The sequence below is a fragment of the Uloborus diversus genome, chromosome 2 (assembly GCF_026930045.1).
Source record: "Uloborus diversus isolate 005 chromosome 2, Udiv.v.3.1, whole genome shotgun sequence".
Taxonomy (NCBI): Eukaryota; Metazoa; Arthropoda; class Arachnida; order Araneae; family Uloboridae; genus Uloborus; species Uloborus diversus.
Window position 1 is genome coordinate 180523280 of NC_072732.1, and position 21519 is coordinate 180544798.

General features: G+C 35.9%; 1 protein-coding gene across 1 annotated transcript in view; it reads left to right on the forward strand.

Moving 5' to 3' along the window:
* Positions 1 to 3459: 3459 nt before the first annotated feature.
* The window catches only part of LOC129217627 (uncharacterized), a 29400-nt gene continuing 11340 nt past the window's right edge, over positions 3460 to 21519 (forward strand). The window contains exons 1-3 of the mRNA XM_054851956.1: positions 3460 to 3589; positions 5866 to 5967; positions 10165 to 10302. Coding sequence (XP_054707931.1) covers positions 3541 to 3589; positions 5866 to 5967; positions 10165 to 10302 — 289 coding nt within the window. The 5' untranslated portion in view covers positions 3460 to 3540. The remainder of the gene's footprint in view (positions 3590 to 5865; positions 5968 to 10164; positions 10303 to 21519) is intronic.

Sequence of the window (21519 nt, forward strand, 5' to 3'; positions counted from 1 at the left end):
GCTGAAAACGTCATTAAAACTAACACATACAATGCTTAGTAATTCTACCACGGTGTGTTTTTTATATTAACCGAATCATATTAAATTGCTAATATGTTTTTCATGATTTTCTATGTATTTAATGAGTATGTTGGTGTACGGAATGTTTTCCGCAACTGAATAAACGTTTTTGAAAAGTATTTTTATTCTACAAAAATACAGCTTCCAAATTCTTATAAAGATTAAAAAAAAAAAAAAAAAAAAAAAAAAAAAACTATTTCTATTGTGAAAATTTTCTGAAGACATCAGAAAGCCTTCTGTATTTTTGTTTTCTTGTCAGTCTTGAATGTCGGTATTAGTAATCTGGAAATTTTGTATTTGGATGAAATTTTGCTTTTTAATTTCATGCACATTGATGTTTTTTTCCTGAAATGTAATTTTACACCCCCTTCCTTTTAAAAGTAAAATCTACTTAAGTTAAACATTGAATGAACACAAACGATTAGTAACCATGGCGACGAAAATTTGACTTCTTAGTAAATATTAAAACAACGAGCTAGAGTTATTCTTGTCATCATGACAATCTGAAAAATCAGAGCAACATCAGCTTTGTTCAAGTAAGGATAATAAGCATTCGCAATTGCTCAAAAAAAAAAAAAAAAAAAAAAGAAAAAAAAAACTTATTTTTTTCTATAAATATTGTCCTGAATTTTAGTAGTTTTCCAAAAATGATAGCACTGTTGGAGAAATAATATTTAAGCAACGTACTTCAAAAAATATAAAACATGTTTTTAAATTGTAAATACTATTTGTACAAGCTTGATTCGCTCTGAAAAGTATGGAATAACACAAGTACATGATTGCTTGATTAAAACACTCAAAACCTGCAGTTAATCACAATATCCATATGTTTAAGCTATTTCCAAAACAGCTAATTAAAAATAAGTGTTTTAACTTTTTTTTTTCATTGTTTCTGGCAATAAATAAAAATTTGGGGTAAAACGCAGGAATTATGACACAAAATGTAAGCTAGAAAATAGTCTTTAATAAAAATAAAATTAACCACGGTTCGCATTGCTGCGCTGGAAAATAAAAATTATGCTATTTTGTTTCTCACGTAATGTTTTAAAAACGGTATAATATCGTACATGTCTTAAAAGAAGGAGTAATATTGCGACCCCATAAGAAACGTTTCACGATTCTATTTGGGGTCAAATTATGCATCGTTTTCCTCCTTAGGAATTTTCTAAAGAGAAATACAGTAAAATCCTATTACAACGCATACTAATGCAACGAAATACTTGTTTCAACCAAATAAATTTCCAATCCCGATTCCGAAATTCGATGGATTTTACTGTATATTATGAATTACATGTTCAATGTGTATCTACCTTCTAAAGAAATTTGACGAGTCTGGCTTTTAAAGACACAAATAATTTTCAAAAACGTTTGTTGAGCTGTGGAAAGCACTTTATGTGTGTACCATTTGTAGTAACATAAAACACATGTAAAAACGATGCAAAATACCTAGTATCTGGAATACGATTTAATCTAGATATAAAAATATTTTTCGACTGGAAGGGAAAAATGTCAACTTTTCGCATTCGACAGCATTGTAACAATGTTCATTATATTGTAAATAAACAATTTGACTCAGAAATATTCCTTTCAAATCTATTTCTTTTCAAACCACAAATTTGAAAAAAAGCAAATGTTGCTAATTTAACAGCTAATAGCACGCATCTACATGGATTCACTTTCAAAAGCACTTGATTCTTCACGAAAGCCTTAGGAAAAGAGGAAAGAAGAAAGGACGTCCAGCGAAGGTCATTGAGGGGAACTAATGAGAGGGTAATAAATCTTACACCCCATTAGTGTTTACCCCTCAAAAAGGGGAGGTCACTATTCTAAGGCGGGGCAAATGCAAAAAGTGAACGTATTTTGAAATTTTTTTCAATAGTTAGAACATGATATTTGTTTAAAAAATGGTCGCATTATTTCAAACAAGATCTCAAAAGAGAGCTGAAAATATTTTGCGTGTCAGGGCGTTCTTAAAATTTCGATAGCACGAGTTGCAGATGTTTTACAGAGCGAAATGTCCAACAGTACCTCGTTTTCGAAGAAATTCATTTTTTCTCGAATTTTAAAAAATCGGAGAATGGACACATCAAAAAAGTAAAAACTAAAAGAAACAGACATGGTCTTGAAAAATACTCAGAAAAAAAAACGGATCCGAAAACTTTACAGGAATTTGTAAAACAAGCTCCAACTTTCCCCGTAGGTTAACATTAGATCCGAATCTTTCAGACTCTCAGTGAAGAGCACCCTTAAGTGATGCATAAGGTCATTAAGTAACGAAAAGGAATGTTCGTTGATAGGTGGACAGACAATTTGAAAATAGAAACGCATTGCTCATCTTTGTTTAATGGTAGCAATAACGGTAAACATGGCTGAAACTCATTTCTTATGATTTTCCCTGTACTGTATAATTTTAAGAAGTTGCGAATTTGTTTTCTTCAAAATCTAAAACATCAGAAGAAATCCACATTTTGCTAGATTTCCAACGAAAGAAGGACTAAGACGTTGTTGTACTTCAACAATCTACTGAAGCCAGTACAATAAAAACTAACTGCGGTTATGCAGCACTCAATGCAGAAAAACGACTCCACAAAAATACTCTTTTATAAAGCAGTTCAATAAATAAATAAGACAACAAAACCATTTAAGCAATAAAAATAGCTTCAAAGATACTTTGTGGCGAGGTTTTATGAAACTCAAGTATCTGCGATAAAAAGAAAAGAAAAGCCTTTGCTGATTTTTAAGTCACCTATTTATGACAAAGAAAACCATCTAAATTACACAAACGGCTTGCGTAGCGCAAAGATATTTCAAAAGATAACAAAAATCAAGGCCCCACAAAAATAAAACGACCATGCTTTTGTCAACTTATGCTTCACAAAAATAGCAATGTTATTTTCTCGAACACGAAAATCTTTAAACTGAAACTGCAATCTATTTATAAAATGAAGAGCATAAAGCGGCAATATACATTTTATGCACTGGCTCCAGCTCATTTAACAAGGCTCGAACGGCGCTGACTGTAGGGTTCCCTGCAAGAACAACGAAAAACCAATTACTTTAATAGCAGGCTCATTACGAAGCAGAATGCGAGGAGAATCGTTATTTACTTAAACAGGCTATTTCAGCTCATTTGGCCACCGGGAATGAAAAAGAGTGCTTCGCTTCTATCGCATCCGTAATTTATTAGCTCCTTGCAGAATAATGTGATCACTCACCGGAAATTTCACGCATCCCTCTAGAAAGCCATCATTAAAATTATCATGAATTGACACGTAATAATGAGTGCCGTGAATGATTAAAAATGAAACGAAAAAGCTTTGCTTAAATGCCACATTATTTTAAAGAAAACGTGAAAGCATAAACGTGATGACCCCTAGTAAATGCATGAACGTTCGGTATTCGTTTCTCCATTGTGTACCAGTAGTTAAATAGGGGAAAGACAATTATGGCGGTACCTAATAATATACGATATTTTTATCCATGTTTTCGATGTTTCTGACATCTACGGAGAACGTGGTACGAGCTGGAGGTAAGTGGGTGTTTGCAGGATTTTTTTTTCTTTAGCTTTAGCGAATTGTTTATAGTTTTCACTTGGCCTTTGAATAACGTCCGTCCTTTTATTTTATTTTTCTATGTTTTAATGCAGACGTTCATGTGCCTCAAAATCGAATTATTTATAAATGACCTTCTCGACTTATCACAATCCTTTTTACGCGAAAATAGTATCTAACACACAACATCCAGCACAAAACATCCAGCCTCGAGCCGCTGGCATTAATTTGAATTTTGACGTCTTGAATTCAAATTATGATGGCGATGAAGCCATTTGAAGAAACAAGAAACTCACCGAGTTGGGTCCTATCGCAATTCGTGATTGCGAAAAACAAATTTTTATTTACGGTGCAACAGTTATCAGGTTACACCGTTATTTTACAATTGACATTATAACATATAACTTATAATAATATTATTTATGTATAACTTATATATACATATAACTTATAATAATATTATAATATAACATATAACATAATTTCTTCTGTATTAACGTTAAGTATGTGCTTTTACGACATTTTCTCGATTTCAAACATAATTGGACAGTGTTATGCAAAAAAGGGTAACCCACCAGGCAGTACTTTTGAGTAAATTGATTTTAAAATTGAATATCAATGCCCCATTTCTTGAAAGTAGGTCTTGGCATTTTGTATGGCATAGTAATACAGAATTTGGCTTTCTTCTTTTCTTTGCATCCTATAGTATCTTAGTTTATCTACCAACCTATGTGAATAACTCATTTTTTGAGTTTTTGTGGGTTATCTCATTTTTGTATAAAACTGTTCAACTAATGCTCAAGATAAAGAATGAGAATCAGGTTGGAGAAGCACGCAGTGGGGCGGACGGCGCAATATGAAGCAAAATACTGAAAATACACAATATGTAGCGAAACAAGTTCGTTTTTCATCAGAAGAGGAAGAATTGAGAAGTGAAACGTAGGACCATTTTCAAATGATCAAAGGGTGAACATTTTCTACGGTGACAAAAAGACTTCAAATAGGATAATGTAAACTCCACCGGTATTCGGAAAAACAGTATCATTTTTCTGAAATGGAAATAATTGATTTATGAAAAGCGAAAAGTTGTTTTCTGGTGTTATTTTTATGGTTTCCCGTAAGAAGGAACATCCCGTGTAAACAAATTTTGCCACAGTTTTTGAATAAATTAAAACTTAGACCTAAAATATTTGATTGGAGCTTTTTTATTCAAATAGTTCTAATCCAGAAATTCTGAATTTCTTTTCACGTTCAATATTATTTTTTCCTGATCGTATTAGCTGTAAGTAACAAAAGCAAATGGTACCCCATATTCAGTGCTTTTACTCTAATCTAACGTTTACTGGCGACAATAGAAGGGCATTAAAAAACAGTATTCGAAAAGTGAAGGTTTTATGTAATAATGAATTGACTAATTTATTCACAGTGTGCAATAAAATGATATTGACTAAAAGTAATTAATATGAAACGCTTAGAAAATTCAAATTTTCCAAACCTGGAGTCATGTTACATGTGTTAAACCCTAGAACTACAAACCGCGGTTGATATTAACTACGCCAGGTAAAATGGGTTTTGAGCTTTTTAACCAGGTTTTCAGTACTTTTAGCTATTTAAATCATAACGATTTTATGAGCAAAAAACGCATGGGGTAAATATGTATCCCTGTTTTTATTTTACAGGTTTGAAAAAATGGTTTGTAGTTCTAGGGTTAATGTTGTTAGTGGAAAAATTATCATTTTTGTTGCCAGTGATCCTTAATTGCGAAGCGTTTTGAATGATAAAAAAACCCGCTCAAGGTGTTTTCTCATTAAAACATTTTCTTTTTACACATATGTTGGGTAACCAAATGCATTACATGTGGGATTAATAGTTTTAAAATATGATTTAATATCAATTTTCCATTAGTATTTTGTATTACTTCATGGCTTTTGCTTCAAAAAAAAAGTGGCATTCTTTGCGAAAACCAAATTACGCTTTCTATGTAACCTGAAGCTTTGCATTGTTCCCTCGGTGCATCTAGTATTTTATTAACCGCACCATTTATAATTTTTTCAAAGAAAATTATTTCGCACGCAGAAAATTTTCTCTGTTTGCATTGCAGATTCCACGTCAAGTAGAGAATAACGAGTGAGTATTTTCAGGTTTACCTTTTAATTTCGACCATTCTGCGTGTCTTTATTTTTAAAATTTAAAACATATTCCAGTTAATTTCTGAAGCCTACTCAATATTAAATATAATTGACTTTTTTTTCAGATGCTGCGAGAACTGCAATGAAAAAAGATGGTTATGATATCGAGACCTGCATATCTTATTTATCAAACGAAAAAATTGTATCAAAGGATGCTTGGCTAGATCGTAAGTTATTCTTTGAAACTATTAGATTTTATTTGTAAACAAGTAATATAAGAAAAAGAGTTTTAAATCAATTCCCACCTAGGTTAAGATGGTTACCGTGTGTGGAAACTATATTTATCGAGCTTCAAAAAAGGTGGAGATAATGCTAATCTGAAAATTTTAATACAAATTTAAATAAATGCAATTGTCCAACAATGACCGTAATCAACAATGAATTTCTAATTGAAAGCTTACTTACATTTTAACATGAAATTAGTTTAAAACAATTATTATTCACGTTCTAATTATCTTTGAATATTGGAACAAATTTTATCTGATGCAGAAAAATCAGAGGTCTCTATAGATATTCTATCAATTTTTTGCGAGCATTTTTTCGTCCTCATATTAGAGGATTTATATAAAATTGTTGATTAAAATTGAAATCTTATCTAAATAAAAACTGAGCGTATGTACCTATGTATGTAACTATGTATGTATGTCCAAGTTACTTCTCATGAACGACAGTGAACTAACAATCGAATCAGGTATCGATGGATTCATAATCTTCCCGTCTTTATGTTTGGCTATATAACATAATCCTCCGATAATAATTAGCGGAGATATTAATTAAAAACTATACATATTAATTATGATGCTTGGATTTCGACAAAAAATCCCTAAATTTCGAAGGCTTTCCTCCATTCAAATTATTATTCAGTACTTCATCTCAATTTTCCGTAGCAATGCTTTTATTAAAATTTGTATCGTGAAGAAAATCATTAAATGAAAGATATGTTGCCATATTTTTTCTCGAATATGAAAAATAAATTTCTGGCTTTTGTTTTAAAGGCTTTTCCTGTAATCGGGGGATTTAAAATGTTTACGTTTTGGTTATTTTCCGCAATCTTCCGCAAAATTTTGCTGTTCTTTTTTTTGTTCAAACCTGATATTTGAACTATTTGTATACCTGATAGTATACAAATCTATCTAAGTAAAGTAGTGAGTTCTGTACCTCACTTAACATAACTTTTATTTTCGAGGTGGAACGTGCAAAGCCGGGCGACGCAGCTAGTAAGCTAATAATCAATGGCTAATAAATTAATTTGATTGTAGAATATGGCATTGTCATCTAATCAGAGGTTGCATAACAAATTTCAAAAAAGTCTGATCACAGGAAGTGGGTGAAAATAAAGTTGCAAGATTTGAAAAAGATATATAAATACTAGCTGCGTTGCCCGGCTTTGTCCGGTCTACCTTGAAAATAAAAATTGTGTCAAGTGACGTATATTACACAATCAGGCGTGAAAAATAAATAAAAAAAAACACCATGATTTCCCTTCCGAACAATGACGACAGATATTAAAATTCTTTTAAGAAATTAAATCCAGAAAGATGGATTTAAAATGCGTAACCATGGAAACACAAAATAAAATAAGTTTAATGAATTAAAATGCGAAAGAAAATGGTTTACAATTTGAATGGAATCGAGATTTCTTAAACTTGATTTTAAAAGGCTTGTAACTTGTTTTTCTTTTGAGATAAAAGCTTATTTTTTCGACCATAGGTCGAGTTAGATCTGGAGTAAAAAAGGTCGCTTTTTCTAATGGCGTCAAAAAGAAAGCTGTGGGACAATTCCTTCACTTTTTATTGATTTATTTAATAAAGGATGTAGTGCCTAAATTTCAGCTAAGCCTAAAAAATTTGAGCTAAAAAGCAAATAACTCCCGCCATAATAAAGTTAGAGCATTGAAACAAATTGCGTAGAACGCGGAAAATCCTAACCTTTCTAACGATATGTAATATTGATATGTACAAGTAATTTTTCACCCCCTTATTTGAGAATTTATGTGAAAACTGAACGTAAATTGGAATAAAAAAAGAACTATTCATCGAATTTTATTCGAACTGATCTGCAAACCTTTTCAGGACTTAAAGGAACAAACTGAAAATTTCAGCGTAATCGGCCGGGTAGTTCTCGAGTTTTGAGAGTTCAAACACACAGACGCTTTTTGGGGACTGCATTTTATACTATGTAGAGATACGGAGATTGTGAGGAAGTAAAAAATGCCCAAGACTTAATGCTAAAATATAAGATGCAGCATAGTTTAAAGTAAGAATAAAAAATGATAGAAGGAAACTTGTGAAATCGACCGTTTCGGAGTTAACAAAGCAAGTCTCTTGAAAGGCTCGCCTAAAGGTTCACTATTAAATGCATTCCATAAGGACTGGAATAGGACTTCACTAATGCCATATCTTGGCAATCGTATAGGACCCAAAGACTTTTCGATATCGCTGACAGAAATTAATGTATGAATGAGTATATCAAGAAAAACAGAAGAGTAAACACTTTTCCTCTTGTTAACCGTTGAGAATTAAAAACATTCATTGTTGTATAAATAGTATTTCTGGAAGGTTTTTTGAGATACCCAAAAAGAGGGTCATAGGCGGCTGGTGCCCGAAAATAGGGGAGGGGGTCAAAAGAAGTGTAGGGGTTAGTGTGCGTAGTCCCTGAGGCTGTTTTTTGTAAAACTGGGTTATGCTACTTGCTGGCTTTTAATGTTACTGATTTAACAACCTCTAAAAATGTTGACTATGGCATTAAAAATTAATTACAGATGGCCATCGTAGACTTTTCCCTTCCATTTTAAAGTTTCATTCTTATGAATTAAGCTGAGAAAAGTTCATTTATTTGGAATTTTTAGTTTTTACTTTCTTAAACTAAATCAATTCACCTTATAAAAAATCATTTTTCAATAGATCATAAATTTTTAACTCTGAAAAGTGAGGGGACAAAGCTCCTTTACTTTGGGAAGTGAGGGGACCGTTGTCCTTCTTGACCCCCTTCGAGCCGCCTATGTAGAGCGTAAAGTGTCATGTTCCAAGACCCGAATGATTGCAAGATCTTCTTAGCTTGGTTTGACTTGAATGGCGTACGTCTTGATTGATAAAATAAAAAGTTTAAAAAAAATACATGTCGTGATCACATGATCTTGGTTACATATAAATAGAGGAATAGAGAGTAATAAATTTCTTTAATAATAAATACAGAAAATTCTGTGAGGATGTACAAAAAAAAAAGTACTTTGAAGAAGGTGCAGGATGCTAGGTTCCATTCGAAATCCGCCAATTAGAAGAGGGGAGCATTTTCGGCTCCGGAACTTCTTAAATAAGTGGAATTTCGGTGCTCTGTTTTATTTATTTGTAATTTTTTTTCTCCATTTCTTCCACGGGCAAGGGGAGGCCGAAAAAAAAAACTGTTAGTAAACGCATACTCATGCTATTAATTTTAAAACCTAAAACTTATCATTTCCTTATCGGTTCAGCGCTCTGCGTTGTGAACGACGATTATAAATTCGACTTCAGAGCGTCTACTTTGGTCTATTGCGAAAATAAAACGCATGACAATGGGGTTGTTTCCTTCAGTCAAAAGTACTACTTTTAGTCACTGAAATTGATAGAATAAGCAAAAAAATATAACATGGACCCAGAAAATACTTTCATTTTCACAACAGTTATTTTTTAATTAATTTTTTAAAGTATCCGATTTTTCAAGCAAGGCGTGATCTTTATGACATCACAAATGATGCACTTAGGCGCAAATGTCTACCGCATTTCTACGTTATGATAATCAACAAGCTAATCAAATATTGCGCTCTACGCTTGCTATCAACCATATCGTTGCCAGTACACGTGAGTAAAGATGTAAATTAAATATTATGCTCTGTGAAAATGACAACATTGAATGGCATTTCATCATTTGTGATGTCATCGGCAGAAGCGTAAACAATGAAAGCGCACAGATTAATGTAATTTTTTTAAAAATATTAAACATAGTCAACTAATTTTTAAAATGGTCAGATCCTATGTTTTTAAGCATGCTCTATCAGAAAAAAAATACTTTTAAAATTTTGGAAACGACACATTATTTCAAGTTCAAGCATGTGTTTGCATGCATGTTGGAGATAAGTGTGCATTCTATTACGAGCTGGTTAGATTTTAAAACCTCGTTATTAGTTTTGATAAATACTAACAAAAGGTTGTAATATGTTGCAAGTAAAATTACAATGTCTTTTTCTGATTCATCATTTTTGAAATGCTCCCCAAGCAAAAGAGATTTACATATTTCTATGCACAATTTATATCAAGAAGTGGGACGGAATGGTTCTATATTTTTGGAAGGTAATTCTTAAACCTCATTCTATTCTTGTTTTCCCCAAGGAATGCGTAACCTGGCCATGTCTTGCGCCATGGTGAGCCTCATTCTGCTTGGTTTCTCTGCACCTCTTGGTATATTCGGACTCTTCAAAAAACAGATAAGCACCGTCATGGTCACTGGAGTCATGTACATCTTAGCAGGTGAGTCAACGCTCCATTCCAAACCCAACCACACTCCATTCGAGCCCGAATGTATCCCATTTAAAATCCAGTCCACGTGATTAAAATGCCAACAAATACTTCGGCTTCTCTAAAATAAATGGTGAATATCTCAAAGAGGCCTGAGTTACAAATTCTAGTGTAATACAATCAAGTTTTTGCTCAGTCCTCTAAAACTCTGGTGAGTTTCATAGTAAAAGCTGTCCGTATATTCTTTAGGTACTTGGTAAGTTATTGTTACAAATTCTGTAAATAATAATTATTTTTGTGATTAATTTGCCGTAATTTAGCTAAATTAGGCGTTTACTAAATTATCATTCATTTAAAATTTTTGTAGTAACGTAACCTGTAAATAGTTTCCTGTAATGAATATACAGCCCCTATACATTCGGCTGAAGTATACGGTCCCCTATTTTTCATTAATAAGGTTTGTGAATAAAAAAAAATATATGAGAAATGCGTAGAACTTAGTAGGATTTTCTAGAGATTTCTTCGCTCGGTATAAAGCGCCGGGCATCTTGTGAATGAGTCAGTTTCGAGTTAGTTTTTGCTTGTGAATCGTTGCAGCGGAACGCTGGAGAGCTTTTATGGCTCTGTTTTGTGAAGCCTTTTGAGCTGTATTTTTGCGTATTTGGTAGTAAATGCGTGAGTAACCGTTGAGTTTACGGTGTTGAGTGATATTTGCTTAATTGCTGATGATTAATTTAGCAGTTGTTGACGATCTTTCCTGTACATAGTGTAAATAAATTTCCTGTATTTTTCTCACGAACTGTGTCGTCCTTTCAAGAAAGCGGAAGTCGCACCGGATCCGTTACAATTTTGGTGCCCAACGTGGGGCTTCTTCAGGACTTTCTTGGAGTAAGTGTAACTTTGGACATTTTTTCATAAAGACTTTGAATTTGGACTTTATTTTTATGGTGATTACTCGCGCAATGGATGACCAATTAAAACAACTTCTGGAAGCAATTAATGCTGTGAAAAGTGACTTGACTGAAAGTTTGGCGGCTAATCAAGAACAATTAAGAAATGATATGGCGGGTAATCAAGACCAATTAAAAAATGAATTGACTGCAAATCAAGTACAATTGGAAAATGAATTGGCAGCTAATCAAGAACAATTAAAAAATGAATTGGCGACTAACCAAGAACAGTTAAATAGTGATTTAACTGCTAAAATTACTACAAGTCAAGATGAAATAAAAAGTGACCTAACGTCGATGAAAACCATGATGGAGAATCAACTAACCGCCATGGGAGATAAAGTTGATGCTCTGGAAGAAAACTTTGATACTGTGGAAGAGCGCATTGCCAATGTGGAAAATAAGTTGGAAGAAGAAGACAAGAAATTTACTTAATTTAAGGAAGAAATAATGAGAGACATGGAAAGGAGATTGGCAACCGCGGAAAGCAGCTCTGTACAGTTTGGCGCTCCCACATCTGTTGCTCGACCGTCCATTAAACAGGCCACATTTGATGGGAAAACTTCGTGGCATGTTTACAAAACTCATGATAGTGGCGGAAGCGAACTGATGGGACTCTGCTACCAAGGCCTGCCATCTTGCAGCATCCCTGAGAGGTGACGCAGCGGACATTCTTCAGCCCCTTCCGGACAGCCAGCGCCTGGATTTCGCCGCCCTCACATCTGCGTTGGAGCTTCGCTTCGGTGAGAAGTGCCAGAAAGATTTCAGTCGACTCCAGTTGAAGTCCCGTTTTCAGAAAACCGGGGAAACCCTGCAAGAGCTTGCGGCGGACGTCGAGAGACTGTCTCATCTTGCTTTTTGCGACTGTCCTGCGGATGTTCGAGACAACCTGGCACTCAACTACTACATCGACGGGGTTCGAGATCCGGAAATCCAGAAAGCTCTACGGATGGCGGATGTCAAAGACCTGAAATCCGCTTTGGTGTATGCGATGAGATACGAGGCCGCCCAAGAAGCAACCCGTGTGGATCGCCATCTAATCCGGACTCAGGAAGCTTATAAATCTGATTGCAGGTCGTCCCACCTCGCTGAACTTGAGAGACAACTCGGTGACTTGCAAGACATCTGAACGGCATAACAGCCCAAAAGAAACAAGAGTGAAAGTGCTGGAAATGCGGTAATGAAGGGCACCTGCGAAGGAGTTGTCCGGCTCGCCAAGCTACGCGAGGGAAGGAAATCACCACCACCAGAACTCTGCAGATTTCCTCTTCTAGTAGTGGCAGTAATGGATTTTTCATTTACGCACATGTAAATAGGAATCCCAGCATCCCATAGGATCCCATAGGAAAACTGATTGTCGACACTGGAGCCGATGTGACAATCATTGGGTCAGATGTGGCTCGTGAATTTGGATTGAAACTGTTGTGGACATCGCCACGCGTAAGTCTCCAGACTGTGACAGGTGACAAAATAGAGATTGAAGGCAAAGTGGACTTGGAAATAGTGTCTGGGAATGCCACCTACCATCATACGGCATTCGTCGCTGATATCACGGACCCCTTCATTCTCGGGTTAGACTTTTTAAAGAAATATGACTTCACCCTGGATTTCAAGACTAATGAACTGCACTCGATGAGAGAAGACATAGCCATCTTCAACGCAGAAAATGATGTAAAACTAGCTCTTACCCGCGACTTCGCTCACGTTGATATAGTTTTTTCCCAATTGATTTAAGTTAATGGTCATTACAGGCAGAGGTCAAATAGTTACCATAAAATTGTTTGTCTCTAATTTCGCCGACATTTCAAATTGTCTGTCCGCTTAAATGTATCAAAAGGTATGATTAAAACTGAAAATTAGGGGGAAGGGGAGTAAATGAAATGTCGGCAAAACTGAGAAGACACCCAAAAATCACAAAAAATAAATCACGAAAACGTTCAGGAGTTCTAAAGAAGTCATGGGTAATTCCCAAAAAATCCTATTCGAGTGAGGTCAACTATTCTTAAATAAAGTGAAACAGTTCCCTTATAATCCCGATCTCCATCAAATGCATAATATCCAACGCTACACCGGCAATCTAAATTACTGTATAATGTATAACTTCTTACCGTAGAAATCGTCCCAAAATGGGATCAACAATGATGCTACCCGAAATGTTTCCAATAAACAGTAAAATTTGGCAATTGTTTGAAATTGTGTGCAAAGACAAAGTAATGGAAGTTTTTGCGCTGTTTATGAATTTGCGAATTAGTTGGCGAATTATTTTACGTGTTAACAAATTTAAAGAAATATTAAAGAAATGGCGATATTTGGTTACATGGTGAAAACCGAGAAACACAGTACTGCGTAGTCTTTAGCTTCAAAAACAGCGACAGTTGAAAAAAATGCCAAATGCCTTAGCTATTGAAATGATTCCACAAAAAAAGTTTGGCTAGATTCCAGCTGATCGATTAAATACCCAGTCAATACAAATAAATAAAAAAAAGACAATTAATTGCCTTAAAGTTGCATTAAAATGGAAAAAAAAATCAGCCAAATCCATGTATTATTTGCCAATCTTGTGCAAAAATCTTACTTCAAGATTTGACTTGAGAAAAGCCTTGAACAGTCACGAAAAGCAAAGATAGTCAACAATACAATAGTCGCTATCGACAGGGAGTTGAGATGATACACTAAATATTGTATTGAGTTAAGGAAAGCCTTCAAACATGGAACTAAAAAGCTCATAACTCGTTTTTTATTCTACTTAGAAATTTCGAACAGGTGCCATCTTCAGCAGAAAAAATCAGAGCTTTCGATGGACATATAATGTTAATATGTGCAAGTATTTTTTCATCCCCATATTAGAGAATTTATACTAAAATTGTGTTTTATTGCCCCCCCTAAGGGGGTTTTGCCCCCCATAATGGGACGAAAACTACCCTATGTGCTATTCTGATGCATAAGCTATATTATTGTAAAGTTTCATCAAAATCCATTCAGTAGTTTTCGCGTGAAAGAGTAACAAACATCCATACATCCATACAGACAAACTTTCGCATATATGATAGTAGTAAGATCAGCTCATCAAATAATAGCCCAAATAATAGCCCATTTATCGATTCCCTCAAGGTCAGAATCATTAATACCTGGCTCCATTGAAGAAAGCAATAGTTTTCGATTTGGACTCATTGAATACCCCAACTTAAGCAATAGCCCAAAAGGAGTGCTGGTAGCATCTACGCTTGTGGACCTTTCTAAGGGTGTAATTCCTGTGAGAGTCGCCAACGTGAGTGAAAGGCCAAGGAATATCCGGAAAGGTGAAGTGTTGGCAACTTGTACACCGGTAAACTGCATCATTAGAAGAATCAATTCCCCCGAGACTGTGTCTTCTGAGTCCTTGACATCGAAGTTAATTGGGAGTGCGCCATTATCGAAAGATCAAAGGACTGCTGCGGAACAATTGGTGGACGACTTCAAGCATCTGTTTTCATCTACATCGGAGGATGTTGGCCGTACGAATTTAACACAGCATAGGATCTACACTGGAGAACACCCCCCCCCTATTAAACAGCATCCAAGACGACTACCGTTCGCCAAGAAGGAAAAGGTTGTGACCCTCCTGAAAGAGATGCAGGAGAATGATGTCATCGAACCCTCGTCCAGTCCTTGGGCCTCTCTCATCGTCTTGGTCCGAAAGAAAGATGGCTCCACCAGATTTTGTGTCGATTACCGACGGCTGAATGAAATCACCAAGAAAGACAATTACCCTCTTCCACGGATAGACGACATCTTGGACACTCTTTCCGGACACAAGTGTTTTTCGACCCTTTACTTGAAGAGCGGCTACTGGCAGGTTGAGATACACCCTGATGACCAAGAGAAGATAGCGTTTACAACTGGACAAGGCCTATGGCAGTTTAAAGTGATGCCCTTCGGCCTCTGCAATGCACCAGCTACGTTCGAGCGTCTTATGGAGACAGTGTTGAGAGGACTCTCCTACGAATCCTGTCTGGTCTATTTAGACGATGTCATCATCGTGGGACGCAGCTTCGAAGAACATCTGGCTAATCTTAGGAAAGTGCTGCAGAAGCTTAAGGAAGCCAATCTGAAGTTAAGCCGGTCCAAATGTAATTTGTTCCGCCGGGAAGTGAACTACCTTGGTCACATCATCTCTTCTGAGGGTGTACAAACCGATCCAGAAAAGGTATCTGCGTTCAAGAGTTCGGGATTCGTCCCGAAAACATCCATCAGCTGTGAAGTTTCCTGGGGCTCTGCACGTACTACATGAAGTTTGTGAAGGTTTTTTCCAACCTTTGCATAAGTTGAAGGAGAGCAAGAAAAAGTTCGAATGGTTCAAAGAATGCGAAGATGCATTTCTACGACTGAAGGAGGCTTTAACATCAACGCCTATTCTCTCACATCCTCAGCCTGGAAAATCCTTCATCCTCGACACTGATGTGAGCCACGAGGGCATCTGAGCTGTTTTATCCCAAGAAATAGACGGCAACGAACATGTCATCGCTTACTGGAGCAAATGCTTATCAAAGCCGGAGCGAAATTACTGCGTCACCAGAAAGAAGTTACTGGCCAACTGGCCATAGTCAAAGCTGTAGAACACTTCCATCATTACCTCTACGGCCGAACATTTCTGCTTCGGACAGATCATGCCTCGTTAACATGGCTTTTGAACTTCAAAAATCCGGAAGACCATATAGCCAGGTGGATACAGCGGCTCCAGGAATATGACATGGAGATCAAGCACCGGAAAGGGTTGTCTCACGGTAATGATGACGCTTTATCAAGGAGACCCTGTCCTGAGAACTGCAATTATTGTCCCCGAATCGAGAAACAGTATGGAACGACTAGTCCTACTGCCTATCAGGTAACAGTGACTTCAACATCATCAGAACCTGATCCATGGAGTGACGACCAAGTTCGAAAAGATCCAACTTGAAGACCCCGACATAAAACCAATTTTGGAGTTCATGGAAAGTGACAGTCTTCGCCCTAGCTGGCAGAACGTTTACATCTTCAGTCCTGCAACAAAAAAATACTGGGCTTTATGGAACCCACTCCATTTACGGAACGGCGCACAGTGGTTCAAGGGCGGAAAAAGTAGCCATTTTTAAGTTTTAAGATAAAAAATATTTCATGCCTTAATTACATAGCCCTTGAGTTGTAGTAACTTACCCCATAAGAGTTTTTTGAAAAAAAAAAATTCGTTTTTACAAAAATAGGCCGAGATTGTTGAACAATTATGTTTTTACTTTTTTCGGACGTACGCCTTACACTTCAGTTTTAATTCATTCGTTCAATAAGGAGGACTAAAATTTAATAAAAGTCATTTCTGATTGGTTTTTCACACTTATAGAATGCAAAATCGAAAACAACCTGAATAAAAAAACATCATTTTCTTAAAAATATAATGAAAAGTATTGTGGAATATACTTTTATCGGCGGCTTCCGGTGAGATAAAATTTACAATAGTTTAATCCTTCCTGTAAATGAACAACAACATTTTAGCTGCGACCACCTGCGACTGCAGTCGTGGCAGATGTTTTTGTTTGATCTTCGCTATTTACGAATACCAATATAATATAGTAAGTTAGAAAATAACTCGTAACGGTATGACAGGGGTAAATTGCTTTTTTATCATAGGAATTGGTCATCAAATTTGACATGTTCCAGACTAACGTACGTCACACTTTCACTACTTTGCAGGAGAGCCTAAAAACGTTTGTTTACAGTTTTCGAAAGTTGGGGCTTTTGAAACATTCATCAATAAATATAGAGGATTTTTTAAAAACAGATTTACGTGTTGTTTTGGCTTAATGCGGAGCATTATTCTACATGCAATGCAGTAGTAACCTGAAAATAACAATTTTCGGACCCGTTTGGTTTTAAAAAAGATACATATGAGAAAGAAATTTTTAAAACTCATACAGAATTATATACAAAAAGTTAAATAACCATTCTGCTCATAAAACAATGAAATTAGAAAATCATTAAACGTTTGAAATTTCTGATTTCCTTTTCGAAATCATTCTAGTATAAAACTGTTCTCAGTTTGTCAAAATTGCCAGAAAATATTGTTCGAGGGTATCAATTGCAATAAATAAACCTTGCGTGTGGTGTACGGCTGATTTAATTTATATTTTTCACTAAAAATAGAAATGAATTTGAACTACAGAGAAACCCCGATTTCACGTTTCTCAGAGGCCTGAATCAAACATAAATTACATAAAATATTTGAAAACGTCAATTCAAATCCAAAACATTAAATATGGGAAAACGTAAAATACGGGAAATGTATAAAAAGCAAAAATCAGATAACAAAACAAAAACAGTAATAAAGGTTGCTACGATGACGCTTATAAAATGTAAAAATGTGATATTTTACGAAAAGAACATTATTGTACACTCCAGTTTAGATCATTCTAACACATTAAGTAACGAATTCGGGAGTCTGGGTAGAAAATAGTCAGTAATAATGAGTCATTGAATTCAAAGTAAATACAGCATCTTCCAGGATTGGAACACTTTGCAAAGTTTTTTCCTGGTCTTTATGATAAAGAAAATAGTCTTACACTATTATTAAACTCTTAAATGCAGTATTGAAAGAAGAGACAAGTTGTGTTTCCTCTTCTTCTTGTTCATCTTCATTGGCGGCCGATAAGTCCATAAGGTCAGCTACGGATGGAGCAGAAGCGTTTCTGTTTTCATGGATTAACTTTCAACAGAGTGAATTATGTTTAAAAATGCACAGAGGGAAATACTTTTCTTAATTTTAAAACATTTTTTTTCTCTTTTTTTTAACAGCCAAGGGAAAACGTAAAATGCGGGAAATTAATGAATAACAAACTTTCCATCCGGGTTAAATTAATATTATTAGTGTACGGAAAAACTGGGACCTGATGATAAAAAACTTAAAATGTGGGGAAAACGTAGATTCGAGGGACGTAAAATCGGGGTTCCGCAGTGAATACGATCAGCAAGCATGAAGATAAATATTACCATGCAACAATTTTAACAATTTTCCAAAGCATTTTTTTGAGAATATTCAAAGTTATTGAATTTTTTCCGCTTTTTGTCGTTTTGAACCACTGTGCGACGTACTGTACCGAAAATGGGAATCTGATGACGGCAAAACATCTAGGTGGTAGTTACTACTTCTCCGATCAAGGATTTCAGATGTTCTGAAAGAAATACATAGTAGTGCGACTGGAGGACATTTTGGTGTCTTGAAAACCCTCAATAAAGTTCGGGAGCGCTTCTTCTGGAGCAAGGCGAAGGATGACGTGAAGAAGTGATGCCATTCTTGTGACGCCTGTGCTGCTCGTAAAGGACCGTAGAAAAGAAGCAGAGGGAAGCTACATCTGTACAACGTTGGAGCTTCTTTCGAACGAATTGGAATCGACATCCTGGGTCCTCTACTAAGAACTGCTGATCGGAACAAATACATTCTTGTTTCCATCGACTATTTCACCAAATGGCCCGAATCATATCCCATTCCAGATCAAGAAGCTATCACCGTAGCAGAGACTCTAGTCCAACATTGGATCTTGAGATATAGAACACCTTTGCAGATTCATTCCGATCAAGGGAGGAATTTCATCTCTGCTGTGTTTAAGGGCCTGTGTCAAATTCTCGGAATTGAGAAAACTAGGACAACACCACTACACCCACAATCGGATGGCATGGTGGAGAGATTTAACCGCACAATCCTGAATAATCTCTCGCTTATGGTCTCCAAAAATCAACAGGATTGGGACAAGAAGCTACCTTTGTTCCTGCTGGCCTACCGCAGTGCTGTCCACGAGACTACCGGATGTGCCCCATCTCAGATGCTCTTCGGACCGAGAGCTTCGGCTACCTTATGATCTCTCTTCGGTCGTCCTCCGGATGCGCCTTCATCGCCTGAGGAGTACATCCAGGATCTCCAGGCCCGGCTGGAAGACGTTCATAACTTCGCACGGGAGCGAATCAACATCGCAGTGGAGAGGATGAAGACCCGATACGACACAAGGTCTACTGGACATGAATTCAACGAAGGCGACAAGGTTTGGTTATGGAATCCCATCCGACGGAAAGGTCTTTCAACCAAATTGCAGTCGCATTGGGATGGACCCTACAAAGTCCTTAACCTACTGAATGATGTCGTAGTGAGGATCCAAAAATCACCTAATGCAAAACCTAGGGTTGTACATTATGATCGGTTAGCCCCATACTATGGCCATAGTTCATGAGTATTACGTAAACAACCATGGTTGATAACATTAAAGTTATAGATAATTTTTGCTTTTAATGTTTAGTAATATTTCTTGTTATTCTTCTGGTTTCTGTATCTGTTAGTTATTAATTAATGTGTATATTTGTAAACTTGTGATAGAAGTTTGGCACCCTTTCTGGGGATTGTACTGCCCTGGACGTGCAGCCCTTAGGAAGGGGGCAATGTTACAAATTCTGTAAATAGTAATTATTTTTGTGATTAATTTGTCGTAATCTAGCTAAATTAGGCGTTTACTAAATTATCTTTCATCTAAAATTTTTGTAGTAACGTAATCTGTAAATAGTTTTCTGTAATGAATATACAGCCCTTATACATTCGGCGGAAGTATACAGTCCCCTATTTTTCATTGATAAGGTTTGTGAATAAAAAGAAAATATGAGAAATGCGTAGAACTTAGTAGGATTTTCTAGAGATTTCTTCGCTCGGTATAAAGCGCCGGGCGTCTTGTGAATGAGTCAGTTTCGGGTTTTGGCTTGTAAATTGTTGCAGCGGAACGCTGGAGAGCACTTATTGCTCTGTTTTGTGAAGCCTTTTGAGTTGTACTTTTGCGTATTTGGAAGTAAATACGGGTGTAGACGGTGAGTTTACGGTGTTGAGTGATATTTGCTTAATTGCTGATGATTAATTTAGCAGTTGTTGACGACCTTTCCTGTACATAGTGTAAATAAATTTCCTGTATTTTTCTCACGAACTGTGTTGTCCTTTCAAGAAAGTGGAAGTCGCACCGGATCCGTTACATTTATGTAGCAAACTTAACAGGTGATATGACGGAATGGTAATAACGCTGAAAGGGGAGAACTCTCCGCCCTTTTCACTTCCTTTTACGAAAAAGGAAGTATTGTATTCGCAAAAAATTTTCATCCAAAAATCGGCCTTATTTTCCATTTTGCTCACCCCCAAAGGAATGATGAGTTTTTTTCAACCCGACCACACGTGGATATGTACCGAGGAACGTACAGACACCCAAAATATCCATTTTGACGATCCCCGAGTTAATTACGACGAATTTTCTCGTAACGTCTGTATGTACGTATGTATGTGTGTTTGTTTGTATGTATGTCGCATAACTCAAGAACGAAATGTCCTAGAAAGTTGAAATTTGGTACTTAGGCTCCTAGTGGGGTCTAGTTGTGCACCTTCCTTTTTGGTTGCATTCGGATGCTCCGAAGGGGTTCTTTTGTCCCTTTTTGGGTGGAAATCATTGTTAATTTCGATGTAAAATCACGTAGTGTTATAATTTAGCGGACACTCGGCGACATATCGCCAGTCTTTTGGTTTCCAAGTTTAGTTGCCAACTTGGCGACAAATTTGGCGATTTTTTTTTTAAATCTGGTTTTAATTTGGCCACTGTTGGTGATATTTATAGAGTAAACTATTGAATCATATTAAAACTGTCAAAAATGAGAAAATGACAAATTGGAGTAAAAGGAAGTCATGTGATGCACACATCAGCTCGTTTGGAACCATAAACGGGTTTTGAACTCTCCATGACCCTCAAAACCATTCAGAAATTGCAAAAAAATGAGTGACCTGAAAACTCTCCCAGTAGAAAGTTTTTTCACACCACCTACAACTCGAAAAATCTATAAATACTATTCATTCTAAACACCGTATGTTATACAAAATAATAATGCTTTCTGAAACCAATAAAATGTTTGATAAAGCAAAGTAAAACAAAAAGTTCTTTTTTTTCTTTTTGGTGTGAGTATTTTGCTTACGGCGCACAGTGGGGCAAGTGTACGGAGAGCTTGGACATTTCAGTAAAACCAATTTCTACTTAAAAATGTGATAATATTTTGTTATTTAAAATGTAAAGATAATCAAATACTAAGTCATTAGTGCAAAATAAAATATTTAGTTAACATTTAAAAACAATTTTTAAAGAAATATGTAACAGTATTTTAGCCAATTTTCATTCCATCATCTTCAAGCAAATTCTTCACTTGTTGTGACATTTTGTGGTGCAAACTGCAAATCTTTGGACGCAAATTTGAGATAAAAGGATCA